The sequence below is a fragment of the Oreochromis niloticus genome, linkage group LG17 (assembly GCF_001858045.2).
Source record: "Oreochromis niloticus isolate F11D_XX linkage group LG17, O_niloticus_UMD_NMBU, whole genome shotgun sequence".
Taxonomy (NCBI): domain Eukaryota; kingdom Metazoa; phylum Chordata; class Actinopteri; order Cichliformes; family Cichlidae; genus Oreochromis; species Oreochromis niloticus.
In genome coordinates, this window is record NC_031981.2 from 24,186,653 (window position 1) to 24,204,564 (window position 17,912).

General features: G+C 41.9%; 1 protein-coding gene across 1 annotated transcript; it reads left to right on the forward strand.

Annotated features, from left to right (window-relative positions):
- The first annotated feature begins 1,513 nt into the window (after positions 1–1,513).
- On the forward strand, positions 1,514–17,835 carry zbtb37 (zinc finger and BTB domain containing 37). The gene is made up of 4 exons (XM_003448776.5): positions 1,514–1,900; positions 5,857–6,795; positions 6,924–7,023; positions 9,193–17,835. Exons 2-4 carry the CDS (start codon positions 5,876–5,878, stop codon positions 9,712–9,714), a joined length of 1,542 nt encoding a protein of 513 aa, XP_003448824.1. The 5' UTR covers positions 1,514–1,900; positions 5,857–5,875; the 3' UTR covers positions 9,715–17,835.
- Positions 17,836–17,912: the final 77 nt, after the last annotated feature.

A 17,912-nucleotide genomic window follows, 5' to 3' on the forward strand; every position in this document is an offset into this window, starting at 1 on the left:
GTATTATTGCAGGGTCTTTACCTTACAATATAAAGAACCTCAAGGCAATTGTTGTTGTGATTTGGCGCTATATACATAAAATTTAATTGAAATGAACTGAATGACATGGTTGCTGCTGCAGGGCGGCTGAGGTCCTCCCCTATTAATAATGGCAGCAACCTCAGGGCCCATTCTTCAACTGGATTGGAATGCCTAGGGGTCGTCCTCTTCCCCCATCCGGTGGAGTGTCACTGCCAGGGCAGGGGGGAGTAGAGGGGTGTTGAAGTCCTCAAGCACTTTTGTCAGGTGCTCAGCCTGGTTGTACAGCCAGACTGTCGAGTCTGCAACATCCGACTGACTGTTTAGATCCCACATTTTCCTCTTTTCCAGATAGGGGTGAGTTCTGTTTTATCTACCAGTTCCACTTACAGGTCTCACTAACTGAGTACTCTGCATTGCTCTCCTATGTTCACAACACTGTCACCAGCTCCTCCCATTCCTTATGCTCAGTCATTCTCATTGCCCATTTTCTCAATTATTAAGCCAAGATCAAAATTTAAGATAAAGTGATCTGGTTATGATAACTCACCAACCTCATATTTTACTGATACTGCAGTTTTACCTATCACTGTAATTATGGGCACAAAAATTAATAGTCTTATTTTTTTAATCAAATTTCTAATTGCAGAATTATTCATGTATTTTATGTGCCCTGTGAAACCGCCAAAGCCTGACAGTTCAGCAGTTATTTCCCTTCTTAGCTTCAGGTCCTTGTCCAGTAAATTCCTTTTTTTACCTCTCAGAAATCAGTTATTTTTGTATCATTGATACTCGGCTTTACCCAGGGCACCGCTGCCCCTTGTGCCCCACTTAACTGCTCCACACTCTTATTTTGAAACCACAGGAGATCGCGCTTTCACTTTGTAATGGCCAAACGTCAAAACAGCCTTCAGCAGCCATCAGGTGTGCTAAATCTGTGGTTCGTTTCAAAAGACTGCTAAAAACTAATTTCTGTAGGTTTGCTTTTCTTAAATCTTTTGCCCATTATCTGTGCTTTTTGTTCTCCTAAAATTCCTGCACGCAGGGATGAATATTATATTATTTATTATTATTATATTATTGTAGATTCACTACGGGTGTCAACAAAAATGTAAAAATAACTTTCAAGTCTTCATACCTTGCCATAATGCATTTTCATTATAATGATCTGGTGTTTATAAGTTGTACATTTGACTTCCCACGTCTGAAAAAGTTGTTGAAATGTACAAACGTAGAACTTTGAATACCTAAAAGGCTTTTTATCACATGCCGGGGTTTATGACGTTGTATATCTTATGAAAGCAGAAACCAACATGAAGCCGCTTTTCTGAATCCAGCTGTGAACATGTCCGGTTGTTTTACTTTAGATCTGCTGGAGTCAAACTCCAAATACCAGCAGAAGGTCTCTGGGCGAATGCATGCAGGGAACCGTAGTGTTTAAGGCGGTACTGAAAACTGCGCTCTGCCCTGTTAGGACTACATTTCCCATCGCGCCGCGCGCTTTTTCTTCCCCCTTTCCTTCCTTCCTGCAGTCTCGGCCCTTCTGCCGTGAAAAGGAGGCTGTGAAGTCTGGGCTGTCCGCCGCCACTGAGCCGATCCTGAACCAGCTCGCAGGTACAGTGGAATGGCAGCAGAGCGCCTGCTGACGGACCGGAGCCCGCGCTCAGCTGTCGTTCCGGGGTCTTGAATAGCTCGCGACCGCCGCTGGAGCCTCGGAGCCTGGAGGAGCCGCGGGTGGAGCTGCAGCCTGTCAGGCCGAGCCGAGCCGAGCCGAGCTGCTGTCATCTCCCGCCCTGTTAATGATGCTCAGCAAGCTGCAGAACTGAAGCATCGGCAACCCGAAAGCAGACCAGAGCATTTTTCACTGCTCCCTCCCCCTCAGGTGAGAATCCGGCTGCACACCTGGAGGTTCACCTGCCCCCCGAGACACACCGACTCGCATCGGTTTAGTAGTGTTCCTGTGAGCAGGCTGGACCTGATCAGAGTACAGGTGATCTACCCTGTGACCTGTCATTTCATTTCCCCCATTTTGATCGGTTAATCCATCAGTTTGAATCAGGTCTTGATGTAACTTGAGGTCTGATGGAGTCCTCGGTGTCTGTCAGCCTTTTGTACAGGCAGGTTGGGGGGGGACTGTGGTGCAACATGACCCTGACTGAAGCACACTTTGTGTGATTTTGGTGCCTGGACTAAATTCTCCTTGCACATTGCAATGAGCCAGCGCAATGAGTGTCAACACACTGTACAGATTCATACAAATTAAAAGCGTGTGAGGCTGCTTTAGGCAAAGCCTGGCAGCAGACAGAGTACTTGAGTTTCTATTGTGGAGGTGGCGTAAATAGACTTCTAATAGGAAGTGCTCCTGATCACAGAAAGTGCTGAACAGAAGGGTCACACCAAACTGAACATCCTGTACAAACAAAACTACTTTTCCATTTCTAAAAAAAACAAAAAGAAAAGAAATATGAAGAATGACTGCAAAACAACTCCAGAGAGGTGAAAAAACAGACAGATGATGAAACTCAAAGCCAAACTTAAAACCACACAGACATGCAATAACAACCATGCAGACACAACACTACACAAAAATGCAAAGCAACCACCAAGGATCTGGGTCCCCCTGTGTGGTAGAGGTAGGCCTTTCATGTGTCTGTACCCATGAGCATGTTTGTCTATGACCCTTCATACCTACAAAACACAGCATCATTGAATGTGACAGTAAACAGAGAAAAACTGCAGTTATTTAGTGAATAGTAATTGTTGATTAGTGTAATATGTGTAAAGTATAACTAACATTTCATGGGAAAACTTTATGGGATAACTTGATAGTTAACTGAGTGCTACGGGGCAGTTTAACACAGCCAAGCTTTCTTTCTTTCTCTGCATTAGCTCGACTGACATAACCTAAAAGCCCAGCCAGCGATAATGGTTATCAGCATCCTTTGCTATCCGGGGCCTTCAGGTCCAGGCTCTGTGCGTGCTCACAGGAAACAGGGAAAAGAAAACGTATCTTTTGACAGGTGATAAAGGTTACAAGAAATATATTAAAATATATAACAATGAACTGCAACACTGGTGCTGCAAATAAGAGAGAAATATTTAGGAGGACTGTTAATTTTGTGAACTTATAATCATCTAAAACTTGCCATGTGTTCTTGGTGACAGCTGCACATTAGGCTCTGAAACATTGAATGTTAGTGTGTTCAGGTCTGACACTCCTCCATCGCCTATTGTACAGGAGACATGGAAATCACCTTAGTTTATCACCAGATGAGAGCAAAATTAATCTTAGTAATTGGAAAGTATTGGCCTACAAATGTAGATGATGACTTTTCTAGCCTTAGCTCTATTGGCTGTAATTCCAGCAGGGACATTTAGTTTTTACAGAAACTTCTAGAAACAATAGTTTGTCTTTCTTACACACCTTCACATCAGGTTTTAAATAAGTGCATCTCGATAGAATTTAGCTTTCTGACATGAATAAAATCAGAGTTTTGTCAAATCAGCATGTCTTCATCCTCATAAAGATTGAAAATCATCTGATGAATAGGAATAGTCATCGAATAGACTTGCTGGAGGAACTGGAGGAAGACTGGTCAGAGACTTGGCACTCAGAGAATCGTGAAATAGAAATCTTTGGGAATAGCAAATATGAAGCAGAATGCTGTTAATAGATGCAGTACCTGATGACTGTAATCTAGTCCTACTGACACCATAGTATGTTCCTGTTTTTAAATTAAACCTGTGTCTATGGGAGTTGTCAGAAGGTGGATGGATGAGGCTGTGGAGGCATAGCAGGATGGGTTTTAAGAGTTTGACTGGCTAAAGAATAGAATATGTCAAATTTTCTGAACACACCATCATACCAGCCAGCACTGTATGCTTTGTGAACAGTAAGCCTTCGATCAGTAGTAACCTGAAAGAACAACGAGACAAAAAGGTCCAGCAACAAAAGAGCTGATTAGAGTGCCGTACGACCTAAGGGTGAAGCTGAGGATATGCAAGGGCTCATACAGGAGGAAGCTGGAGACCAAATTCAAGAAGAACAACACGAGGGATGGGTAGAGGAAGGAGGAGCTGAGGTTTAGCTTCTGAGAGTTGATGGTTCTCGGGAAGTAGAAAGACTTCAAGTAGGGATGTTCCTGGTGACTGATTTATTAGTCCACTAACGGTAGAAGAAAATTAGACTAACCCACTAGTCTAAAACTAAGAAATACCCATGTATTAAGGTAGATTTGAGAACTGTTTAATTGAAAATGTCAAACTCTTATGACATTTATATTCTTCAATAATGAATCATGCCTTAAATGTGCGAATGGTGCATTATCAACATTACACGTTATACCCGAGACAGACAAGGGGTTCTACTCTGAACCTCTCCTGAATGACTGAACTCCTCACTCTATCGCTAAGGGAAAGCCCATCTACCTTTCGGAGAAAGCCCTTGTCCGCCACTTGTATCTACTATCATTAACAAAAGATGAGACCAAGATGAACAGATTTATGGCGTTTCTCCACAACGATGCGCCAACTGGTGGCAGATAGGTGCAAACATTTAGGACACAATAATTTACCTTCATTGGGCAATTAAAATTTTAACAATTGGATTAAATGACTAGTCTGTATAGACTAGTGAGAAGGCATCAACAATTAGTCGGCTAATTGACTTGTCGCGCAAGTCCCTACTTCGAAGTATTCACTGGGCAGTTATGATGAGGTCTGTGCGCTCTACTACAAAGTGAGTTTAACATATGCAGGGTATATTTCCATTTTCTGGATTCACTTACCCTAGCTGGTTATCAATTCGATAAGTTAACCCAGAGTTTCCACAGAGACATTATCAAAGCATTCATTAATGGAAGAACTTATTCGAGCAGTCTTATTAGATTGGGGCGTGATCGACACTTTGGAGGAAGTGATTGTTGAAGTTAACTCAGAAAATTTAATTGGAGAGAAAAAAGTCTAATTGAATATCAATTAAAGTAGCTGTAAATAGTAATACATTTATGACATGGTTATTATTATTTTATAATGGTAAAAATTGTATTGGTCAAGAAATTCACGAAGTCATTACAAGTTAAGGTTAAAGCGATTCTTGGCTCAGCAGAGCTCTGGCGCTTTGCAGCCTGGCTACAGTGCTGAAGAGAAATCTTGGGCTGTTCATCTTTTCGTCAATCAGTGATAAATAGTAAGATGTTCTAGCTTTACAGGGGGGCTTTTTTTTATAGAACTACAAACTTTTTTTCCAGGCTAAATATTGATCTTCTAAATTTCCGCCATTTCCTCTCCAGCTTATGGGCTATTGACTTTAAGGTGTGCCTTTGAGAGTTACACCAGGGAGTTAAGTACTTCTGATTTGAGGCTTTCTTTTCAGAGGAGCTACAGTATGTTGAGTTATATGCAGCAAGGGTGTAACACTATTAACAAGATAATCGACTCTGTAGGGGCAGAGTTTACTTATCTTCTTTGCACTACATTTGCACATGACACTGAAAAAGATAACAGTGGAAGAACTTGAACTTAATTATGCACTGCAAATTCCATATGGCGGTAACTTGTTTTTGCTTTTTCCGGATTGGCGTTCCATGATAAAGTAGCATTAGTCACAACAACCCCAATCAGTAATGTCACTGTTTCATTGAAGATTGATGAAAAAAACACCCTGTTTTATTAATCTGGAATCAGATTAATAAAACAGACTATCCTTGATGGTCCTGATGGTTTCCAGCGTTACTGGCATGACAAGCAGATCCCATATTATTAATCTGGAATCACTTGCCATTTTTAAGGAAAAAGGTCCTGGTGTGGGTCACCACTGATGTGTTGCTGTGTTTTCAGTGTCCCTGCAGGCTGCAGCATGGAGCGTACCGGCAGCATACAGCTGGACATCCCAGACTTCAGTAACTCTGTTCTTTCTCACCTGAACCAGCTGCGTGTTCAAGGCCGTCTCTGTGACATCGTGGTCAATGTTCAGGGCCAAAGCTTTCGTGCACACAAGGTCGTACTAGCTGCCAGCTCGCCATACTTTCGGGACCACATGTCTCTGAGTCAGATGAGCACTGTGTCACTGACAGTGATCCGTAATCCATCAGTGTTCGAGCAACTGCTGTCCTTTTGCTACACGGGCCGTCTCTGCTTGCAGCTTGCAGACATCATCAGCTACCTGACAGCTGCCAGCTTCCTGCAGATGCAGCATATTATTGACCGCTGCACCCAAATTCTTGAGGGTATCCACCTAAAGATCAGTCTGGCTGACCTGGACGAAGAGTCCAGGGATGACGAGGTGGCACGGGGCTCCAGGAATAGTAGGACATTGGAGGCCGTGGTGCGAGGAGGGAGTCACAGTGGTCTGCGGCTGGTTGGCCCACGGGGAGGTGCAGAGCCGTGTGAAGCAGTCAGTCCAGCAGAAGAGCCACTTAGCCCAGCTCCAGCGGTGGAGCACAGTGGGCTAGAAGGGCCAGGGACCACCAGTGGAAGAGCAGGCAAAGAACCGATACTACGTATCAACCGAGCTGGTCAGTGGTATGTGGAGACCAGCAGTGAACCGGAACGGACCGGCAGCGCTGAGGAGGGCAGCATGGATGGGATCAGGATAAAAACAGAGAGGATGGAGGAATGGATTGGAACAGAAGAGCACCAGGAGGAGGGAGGGCCAATGGAAGAGGGGGCCACGGTGATGATTGACACATCAGGACGCAGTACACTGGTGACTGGACCGGTAGGAGCGCTGGGGACCCGTAGTATCCAGCCATCCTCCAGCTTCAGTGAGACAGACAGGTGAGTCATAGCTAAGATACTCCTCCACAGTTCACTGACTGGTCTGTAGACACCTGATGATGATGATGATGATTTGTGTTTGTTTTTTTCCTTCCTTTCCATTTAAATTAACTGATTTTTGATGTCAGGTTTAGTCCCACTGGCAGCGTGGTCGTCCTCACAGAACGTCAGAGAGCAAAGAGCGAGTCTCCTAGCAGGGCAGATGAGTTGCGACAGCCAAGCTCACAGGTACAAACACAAACTGTCATAGTTAGTAAGCCAGTAGAGACCAACCTTTTTTTAATTACAGACAGCTGAAATTATAAAAACACCATGTTTCTTATCCACTAACATGGATGCGAAACATGGAGGAAGTTACCAGGAAAGAGTCAGCAATATGGAGATCTGTCACATTTGTCCCTGTCACTCTCTTTCACATTTTCTTGCTCTCTTATATTAGGTTTGACGCCTTATTGGGAATGTTTTGTTACACTCATGGTAAAATGAGGAAGTGAGGTGTACACACTGAAAGTGAGAGCAATGTGGACTCTTCTAGGGTGGACATAAATGACAGAGAAACACAGTAAAGAAATTTAGATATATTAAATGAATAGTAAATATGTTATATGCATCCTGTTGGTATGTGTTATTTTATTAGTAAATACAGCTTCACTAAGTTTATATAGTAATATGTAATAATTTACAAAGAAACTGAAAGCCCAGTGGCTTATTGTTACTGGCGTACAAAGTGGTTCTTAAGTAGATACAGAGTCTATTTAGTGATTACCAGCCTAGTTATGATAAAGGATCACTAGACTCTTCCTGTAGATATTCAACAACCTAAAAGAAAAGCACTGTTTTTTTTCTGGATCCCATAACAACAAAAATTAAAGTACTGCGTGATCATTTTGTACAGTCCCGATCAAAAGTTTAAGACCAGTTGAAAAATGGCAAAAAGTCATATTTTGGTCAAATCTTAACAAGGTTCCAAGTAGAGCTTAAACATGCAACTAGAAGAAGTGGGAGAGAGACAAAACATTGTTTTTGAGCATACAATTTATTGAAAACTCTTAGTTTTTACTAAGCTGTTTTACAGCTGATCAAAAGTTTAAGACTGCAAAAAACCCGTAACCCCCCACCTTAAACAGAAATCAGCATTCCAAACATGAACTCAGTAATGAGTAGCTCCCCGTTATTGTTGAGCACTTCAAAAATTTGTTGCGGCATGCTTGATGCAAACGTTTCCATGAGGTGAGTGGGAAGATTTCTCCAAGTGGTGAAGACGGCCACAAGAAGGGCATCTGCTATATGGAACTGTTGTCCATTTTTGTAAACTTCCCTTGCCATCCATCTCCAAAGGTTCTCAGTTGGATTTTGATCAGGGGAACATGCAGGATGGTCCAAAAGAGTGGTGTTATTCTCGTGGAAGAAGTCCCTTGTCCTGCGGGCATTGTGTACTGTAGCGTTGTCCTGTTGAAAAACCCATCGTTACCACACAGACGAGGGCCCTCAGTTGTGAGGGATGCTCTCTGCAACATCTGGACATAGCCAGCGGCCGTTTGATGCCCCTGCACCTCCTGAAGCTGCATTGGTCCATTGAAGGAAAAAGAACCCCAGACCATTATGGCGCCCCCTCCACTGTCGCACATAGAAAACATCTGAGGTGGGATCTGCTTGTCATGCCAGTAATATTGGAAACCATCAAAAACGCCTTGTCACTCTCCCATTTCTTCTTGTTGCATGTTGAAGTTCTACTTGGAACCTTGTTGAGTTCTAACCGTGCAAAATATGTTTTTTTTGTGGCCATTTTTCAAGTGGTCTTAAACTTTTGATTGGTCCTGCTGAATAACCATTCTAACCTTTTAAAGGACTTTTAAAAATCTCCTTATTGTGCAGTAATACAAAAAAATAAGGATTTAAATTACATATTGGATCTTTGTGTGCTAAACTTGAATTAAATTAAGCTGAAAGTCTTTACTGATACACGTTATCATAAATGATACAACTGTCAGTGTGAATGGAAAAACTGATCAACCCTTTGAGGGCTGGACTCACTAAAAATGAAAGATAAAAAATATCATCACAGGCTTGCGTCATAATGTGGGTTAGTAGTGCGTATGGCCTCTTTGTGCTCATACGCACTGCTAACAACATCTGGTCTTTATCTTGATGAGATGATGGATGTCCCGGGGAATCTATTACAGTTTGGATTTTCAATTCAGTTTTATTTCTATAGCACCAAATCATAACAACAGTTGTTTCAAGGTGCTTTATATTGTAACATAAAGACACTACAATAATACATTTAAAAAGTGTGATGAAGGAGGACAGTATGATGATCTAAAGTGTTTTTTGATTCATTCTGTCATGGCGTCCACTATATTAACGCTTAATTTTGCGTTTCATTCTACCCATCAGGGAGAGGAGCATACAACGTTTGATATGGGCGGTTATGAGGACTACTTGAGGGAGCAGGTAGGAGATCGCTGGTTCCGCTACAATCCACGCCTCACCTGCATCTACTGCTGCAAATCCTTCAACCAGAAAGGGAGCCTAGACCGTCACATGCGCCTACATATGGGTATAACACCATTTGTCTGCCGCATCTGTGGGAAGAAGTACACCCGTAAAGACCAGCTGGAGTACCATATCCGCAAGCACACCGGCAACAAACCTTTCCACTGCCACGTTTGTGGGAAGAGCTTCCCCTTCCAGGCCATCCTCAACCAGCATTTCCGCAAGAACCACCCAGGCTGTGCACCCCAGGAAGCCCACAGCGCCTCCCCTGAGACCACCACCGCTTCAGTTACATCCAGGGGTGGTCCCAGTGATGAGGCCTCCCCCAGTCAGGAGGAATCTGAAGGTGGAGGAGGTAATAGTGCTGGAGGGCAATATGGAGAGGGTCCCCAAGCCTCTGTTTCTACAACAGGACCAGACTGACCCCAGTGAAGGAAGGAACATGGGGTGGGGGGGTGAGTGGGGCAGCATGATCCTGTTGTAACCAAAGCTAACAGGATGTTAAACCCGCTGAAGTCAAAGGACCCCTCAGAGTCTGAAATGAGATTTATCCGCTTTAAACCGCATCTACCTTCACCTACTAAACCGAACAGATTAAGCTAAAATGAAGAAATTCCACACACTCCAACAACCTCATGCCACAAAATTCAGTGGTTCTCGTTTGCCTCCGCCTAGTTTATGTTACAGATTTCTACTTTTATATTTACAGGTATTACTGGTCCACAATGCAGCATCACAACAGCATGTCTGGTGGAGACTTTGCCAAACTACTCAGTGCCAGTTAAACAATTCAAATCCTTCATATTTGCCTTGAGACAATCTGGAGCCGTTGGATGATGATGATAATAATAATAATAGTAGTAGTAATAATAATAATCTTATGCGTTCTATAAGTGCCATAATGGCGTTAAAAGGTATAGTTGCACAAAAAGGTTCAATGAGAAACTTAAAACTATTTAGCTGAAGGTGCATCCCAGTGTGATTGGAGTTTCTGATCTTTCCCCATTTTCCTGCATTTGGCACGATTCAGGATAGATAAAGGTATTACACTACACACTTTGACACTACGTACATACCTCACTGTACAGCACAAAAAACTGCAGTCACAATCCTCTGTTTCACAAATATGATCATCCATCAAAAATTGTAAAATATATTGGGAGACAGTAGAAGGACGATGTAAGTGGACTGGTTCTTATGTAGCGCTTTTCTACTCTGAGCACTCAAAGCGCTTTATGCAACTTCCCTCATTCATGAATTCACACAAACACTTTGCTGTGTGCTTTCTGTCTAACAGTCACACACATTTGAGCAACTTGGGGTTAATATCTTGCCCAAGGATATTTGGATTGGAGATTAGAGCAGCCATGGATCGAACCACCGACCTTCCAGTTAGAGGGTGACCTGCTCTACCTCTTGAGTCATGGCCACCTGTGTGTGCCCAGTGGAAGAATCGCAGGTGTAGATGAATATACACTTGGCCGATAAAAATCTGCAAATGTTTAATGTTATTATTTTTGATCAAGAATAGTCAAAAACCCAAAAACCTGCATTTTAAAAGAGAGAAGATTTGCTTTCGTCACTGTGAACTAAATTTTTCTTTGTTGGGGTTGTGAACTGCTGTTCACAAAGTTTTTAACTATTAGTGCATCTCACAAAAATAGAATATGGAGAAAAAGTGTGGCTCTGCTAAGATGCTATTGAAGCTGCTCTGATGCCAACTTCGTGTGGATTTTTGGATCAGGTTTTCACATCTTCCTCGAAAATACTCCATAGTCTCTGTGGGGTTTAGGTCAGGTGACTCGGCTTGCCAATTAAGTGGAGTAATAGCATTGTTGGTAACCATTTGGTAGTAGTTTTGGAGCTGTAGTCAGGTCAGTCATGTTGGCAAAGGAAATTTGCACCGGCATCACTAGATAGAAACATGCAGTCTGTTAATGCAGCCGTCTTCCTGGAAGTTTATCCTTTGACATATAAAAACTCTCCACTCAGCCGGCCTTTTCAGCAGTGACCGTCTGTGGCTTACCTTCCTTGTGGTGGATGTTAATGATCGTCATGTGGAGAGCCGTCAGGTCAGCAGTCTTCCCCATGACTGTGATTGTGTACGAGTCTGAGACAGATACTGTGGTTTGAATAGAAATGTCCTAAAACGATAAAGACCTCAGTGCAGTATCTCGGACAGTTTGAAATACTCCATTTCTAATTTTCTTGAGCTATAAGCGATCTTCAAAAATGCTTGAAAATATTGACTTTGTGTGTAATTAATATAGAATATATGAAAATTACCATTGTGAATGAAATTGCCAAAATAATCACTTTTTCACTGTAAATTTTTGAGATGCACTAGTATATCCCATTGCCTTCAACAGAGAATGCAACATAGGTCATGTGACTTATTTGCGTCACATGAAAACTATTACGTGCTTTCATGTGATCCTGTGATAAAGTCACAAGTTTGTATGTATGCACAAGTATATCCCTGAGAATCAAATCATCAGCTTTCCGCTTCTCTGGATGTGCACGGGATGTGTCGTAGGACAGATATTGAGAGGGATTCTCACGCTTCATGCAGGCAAAATGGATGGAAAAATGTCTGTGGGGACTCCGGTCACACTGGGTTAATGAATTTGGCATGAAATGAATAGAACTTCCTTACAATAGTGTTTTTATTGTGGCAGTTGAACTCAGTTTCTACAGCAGGTTTTAGATCACACTTGACCACCAACAAACTCACAGCAGGAAAACTGGACATTGTCCAGCCTCAGATAAGCTACACAGCTCAATTACCTCTCATCACTACGCAATACAGCTGCAGCACAGCACCACCAGGAAGCGCTCTGCTCCACTCCCACAGAGATCTCAGTCACTTTTCTCAGATATTTTTATAAACAAACATGTATTTATTGTTTTTCTTCGGTTTTCTTGGACACTTTCTTGCTCTGACAACGGGTGTGATGGAAGACAGCTTGTTGTTTGAGGAGAACAAGATATTGGGACGACCCGATCAGTATCTTGTGTGACAGTTAGTGACGCATTTAATCTACTGCACTTACCAACAAGCCTGCGGGAAAAAAATCAGACTGAAACTAAGAGTGAAGCACAGGTGAAGCACAGGTATTCAAGACACCGACACAGTAGAAAGGTCTGCTGAAGTGACTCCAATTATAGTCAGCACACCGATCAAAGTCGAATCAAAATTTATTGTCATCGCTACTGTGAACACAGTGTACAGAGAGACGAGACGACGTGGCTCCAACTGCTGTTGTGCAACAAAACTAAAAATATGACTCGTAGATTAAAAAAACAATATAAATGGGTAGAAAGTCTTATATATAAGGGGGCCAGACCCCACTGACATAGCTAAACAAATGCATTATTATTAAAAAAAAAACCTCTCACCATAAAGTGTCAGGAAAAGGGAAATGATCTCTTCTGGTCTCTTTGGGGAATACTTCGCCTTAGAGCAGGGGTGGGAAACTCCGGGTCTTAAGAGCTGATGTCCTGCAGGTTTTAGATGTGTCCTTGAGCCAACACAGCAGATTTAAACGGCTAAATGACCTCCTCAACATGTCTTGAAGTTCTCCAGAGGCCTGGTAATGAACTAATCATTTAAATCAGGTGTGTTGACCCAGGGTGAGATCTAAAACCTGCAGGACACCGGCCCATGAGGCCTGGAGTTGGACACCTCTGTGGCTACTTGATGAACTGTAGTTTTTGGCTTTGAGGTTACTGCTTAGTCCCAGTATAAATATTACCTCATTAGGTTGTCAATTTTTACTTATCCGTGAGTGTGTAACTGTATTCCAAGGGTCAATATTTTTTTTTTACCGGATAGTAAAGATCGTAAAATAATACATTAATATGCTTGCCTTATTTAACCTATTAAAAATATTAGTTTTGGGAAAGTTCAAAAATCCTATAACTTGTTGAGCACCACAGCGCTGCCACAGAGGAGTTCACCTTCACTCCTGATGTCATAGACATGAAACGGTGACACTGTTGAGGATAAATGGAGTCTTTGCATAAAAAGGTAGACCACAAAATATATACATTTGAGTACATGAACAGGACACATGTTACTTAACCTTGGCTTCGTTTTTGTGTGTAGAGTGCAGTAGAGGTAATGCGTCACTGACAATAGATGGTTCTGATCTGGATGAACGTTGATTGGATATTGACAAGCCAAACCCTGATAGACCAGATGGATGTAGTGGCCAGGCCTTGGAGCTGAACTTCAGAAGCCTCCTGTGATCAGAGTTGACCTGTCGGAGGGCGGGAGCAGGTCGGACTATCTGGCAACCAAAGGAAAGATGGCGTGGCCGCGTGGGCCCCTCAAAACGCCAAAACAACTAAACCTCTTATCAATGAGGGAGAACGAGAAGGTCACAAAGTTTTTGTAACAAGAGAACAATAACAAATCTACACACATTATAAGACAAATGTATTTAAACTACTAAGATGTTTTTGTTTTGTTTTTTAAATATGATTAATGTAAACAAGCTAGGAGTAGGCAGGTAGCACACAGATGGGCTGTTACTGTTTTCTTCTACAGAGCTGTGAAACAGATTCTCAGTGGATGGTCAATTTTTTTATGCAAGTGAAGCCAGCGGCTCTGTCCTCAATCGAGTGATTGGAGATTTTGTCCCAGATGCCACTGCAGCCACTGCCGCTAGGCTCACACTTCAGGCTAACCAGGATATCAGGTATACAAACTCTTTTCTTTTATTCAAAGAATTGGATGTTTACCTTTCCCACGTAGCAGTATGCTAACAGCTAAACCTCAGTGCAGTATGCACGCTGCAGAAATAAAACTTACCTGTAAACAAAAAAAAGCAGCAGGGAAGGCATCCTCACGAGTCGCCGTAGAGGTCGGCAAAACCAAGACTGGGAAATATGAAACAGAAATGAGCATGGTGACCTCAAGACCTCTTTCCACAGAATGTGTGGATGTCTGCCACAGTCTGGGTCGGTGTATAAGTATGTGGTGATCTTGCCTCTAACAGATGTTTAAGTTTTGTCTGCTGTGTTGGGCTGGAACGTGACTTTGAGCAGGTGTTTTGAAAGAAATCGCGACTTTTAGAAGCAACCAAAAGGGGCTGAATACAATGACTCATGCAGGAAATATTGTGTAAAATTAAGCAAACATTATTCAATTAAGTTCCATTCAACAGTCACCCCCAAGGTGCTGTGTATTGTAAGTTAAAGACCCTACAGAATAACGGGGAAAAGCACATTTAAAAAATATTTCATGTTCCATAAAGTGACAATCAAATGATTTTAGCTGCTAATTAATAATTAAATTCTTTGAACAAAATCACCTAAATGGACATTACTTCTGGAAGGTATTTAGTATTTCATCATGGCTCGAGCACATTCAAATCAGGAGCTGATTAAAAACTATTTAAAACCAGCCGTGATTATACAGATTAAACAGAGCAACGTGCTGGGAGGTATGTGACATGACAAAGAGCAGCTCGAGTCATTTGCCTGAACCCGCATCTAGCAGGAGCTAACGTGTGACTTTACAGTACATTTGTGTATTCGTGTTACTTCCTGCATCATTTTTTCAGGTCAAATGTATCCATTGTATTGTAGTCTTAACATGTTATGTTAGCAAAATAATCTTTATATTGTAAGGTAGACCCTACAGTAATCCATAACTAATATAGCAGTTGAGGACTTTTCAGTGTGGAACTCTTTAGTTTTGTTGATATAAGGCTAAAAAGAAGACGTTGGCAGTTACCTGCTACTTCTTCTTGTATTTAAACGTGAACTAAAAATCCACAGGTACAGGGCTTTCCTGCCTCAGAGTGGGCCTTTTTGGGGGTAACAACTAGATTGGTCTGCATGTAGTTGTGTAGTATAGACTGTTTCAGCATTGTATTGCTGTTTCTGGCCATTGACCAACAAAAATGCCTTTTATTCCTGAGAACCCCCCCCCCCCCCCCCCCCCCAAAAAAAAAAAATTAAAAGAAATGTGTGTGCCACCATTTTTGTAAAATCCCAGATGCATATACTTGTTTTATCACATATAAAGTCCAGTACCAGAAAGCATAGCCCAAAACACTGTTTCAGCTTCAATAATATTTTCTGCACAGGTCAGGATTCAGCCCCTCTATTGATTCAATTACCGACATCATGTAGATGATTTAAGACCTGAGCGTTTCTTCATGTTTCATAAGAAATCCGGTTCATTTTGGTTCACTTTGTGTTTTACATTTATCAGGAATTATCCAATGTATAGAAAACTTTTTAGAGCAGTGATCATGAGAAGCACTTCAAAGAGACATTTCTGACAAAGAACAAAAGATTCGAGTTGCACATGTTGACCTGTTCCAGCGTAAAGACATTAACTTGGGGTTTCCGACCACCATAGATCCAGGAACAAACAGATCGGCCTTCTTTTCTCTGTTTCATATTCTGTTTCTGCTTCCTCCTCTTTGCTCTGAGTTGTAGGAAAGCAGGGAAGACTTCATGTTTTCACTGAGCAATACATCATTTCAAGTTATTGTTGGTAACAAGCTGCTCCCTTCTGGTTCAGTGTGGTCCTACTTGAGAAATCTACAGGAGGAAAAGTTGGCTTAGAGCTGCATTCAGAAACAACTGCATTTCAAACTTGGTCATAAGAGAACTGCTCAATCAAGTCTTTCTCTGCTCAAACATGCAGCATTGACAGTTTGCCTATAAGGCACCAACAGCAACCCAATCTTCATGAATCTGTCCAGTGGAAATGACAGATTTCAGTCTATATTCAAATTATCATTCTGTTGCACATCAGACTTGTATAGTTATACGCAAAAATATTAAGAAAAACTTGGTAAAAGCAAGCAAATGTGTCTCAATTCACCCAAAATGGGTTGTGAAGTGTAGTGAACACTGAACTGTAAGAGGGAAGGTGCTCAATTGAACCATCGTCTGTGCAGTGAAATGGCCTCGCCTAGCGTTCTTAAATGTTGTTCACTCGTTAATTTCTGAAGTAAACTTGCCTGTATCTGCTGTTTGTCCAGTCCCTTGGAGTCACAGACATAACAATCTCTGTCATTATGCTCAACAACACGAGCGATGCAGCAATGAGTCAGACATGAGTAAATGTTAAGGCTCATCGCAGTGTTCACCGTTACTTCAGCCGCGTTTGCTTTAAACACAGACGGCCCAAATCAGACTTTTCCTCCTCGATGATTTCTCATGTTCTGATCCACTTTCATCCTCAAACTGTGAAAAACAGCGGAACCTCCTCATGATCCTCACGTCTTTGATCCAGTCAAGGTTCCAGCTCATTTGCTTTATTCAGAATGCTAAACCTTAGTTCAATTATCTTGTAATAGGTGCAGTCTAAATTTTCTTTTTCCTACCTGGATAAATCAAGTGTTTAGCACATGAATATCCAGTAACGTTGACCACAACATGCCTAACCATAAATCAGATCATTTAACTATATTCACGTAATAACTCTTTAATGTTGATTCCTCAGAGTATATCCTAATATATCAATGCAGAAAATAAGTCAAAGTAAACAAATTTTAGATAGTAAATTAACTTTTAATACTGTACTTTTTTTTTTTTTCTTGAAGAGGAAGTACTTAAGTTCTGTAGTAGATGAACCTAAAAGGTTTTATGTGAACATCTTTTATGTTGCATGTCTATTGCTAAATCATGTTGGTGGAGGGTGTGGGAGGGTGGGGGGATGTGAGGCCAAAGGTCAGTTAGTTTAGATAAATGTGAAGATGCTTACTTTCACTATGACCACTAGATCACTCACAGGTTGCATCTCCTTCAAAGGAAATAAAGCACTTTAAGTGACAAATGCCACCGACTCGCCTCTGTCTCCAACAGCATTCACAAACGTGCGCGTATGAACGTGACACACACATCTGGAGCACTACTCTCTCACCTGTTTTCCATGAACATGTTTAGAAGTGCCTCAAACTGAATGCTGCAACTACTCCTACTACTACTAAAAATAAAAAAAAAATTGTATAAAAATAAAAAAAGTTTGTTGTTATTGCAGTGTTCCGAACACCTTCATCCAAAACGCTCAGAATTAAAGTATTTTAATGCGTTAAGATTTTCTGCTCTTTAATATCTTAAGTTATTGGATGTAAATCCTCGCGTTTCTTGGCACTTTGTCAGGTGTGGATGGTTTTTTTTTTTTCCGGTCCTTGTGGAGAATCTGGATGGTTTTCAGTAACCCCGGTTCGGGCTGACAGGGCAGATGCTCCTTGCCCTCCATGTGGTCTCTTTTCAAGTTCAGTTCCTTTTCTTTTTCAACTGAAGCCACGGTGAGTATCTCAAGGCGGCGATATTCAGCAACACTGTTATTTCATTTGTTTTGCATTTATTTACTTAAATCAATTACTGTGGAAACACTTTTGAAAGCTGCATCTTTTCTAAGTCACCCTGATCGCTGATTTGAGACCGGGAAGACGAGACACCAACCCATCCTCAGGGGTGATCAGCTAGTGGATTCCCGGCGCCGGTCCCAAGCTTGGATAAATCTAACTGCTGTGACGTCTTGTTGGGAAATGAGGGAGAAGCACCAAGGCACCATACACCAGCGGCTCGTACATCTCGGCTGGCCTGGGAACGCCTTGGTGTTCCCCCGGACAAGCTGGAGGAAGTGG

Coding starts and splice junctions, on each gene's coding strand:
- zbtb37 (XM_003448776.5), top strand. CDS start 5,876: ATGGAGCGTACCGGCAGCATACAGCTGGACATCCCAGACTTCAGTAAC. Junction 6,796..6,923: donor AGCTTCAGTGAGACAGACAG/GTGAGTCATAGC, acceptor TTTTGATGTCAG/GTTTAGTCCCACTGGCAGCG. Junction 7,024..9,192: donor TGCGACAGCCAAGCTCACAG/GTACAAACACAA, acceptor TCTACCCATCAG/GGAGAGGAGCATACAACGTT.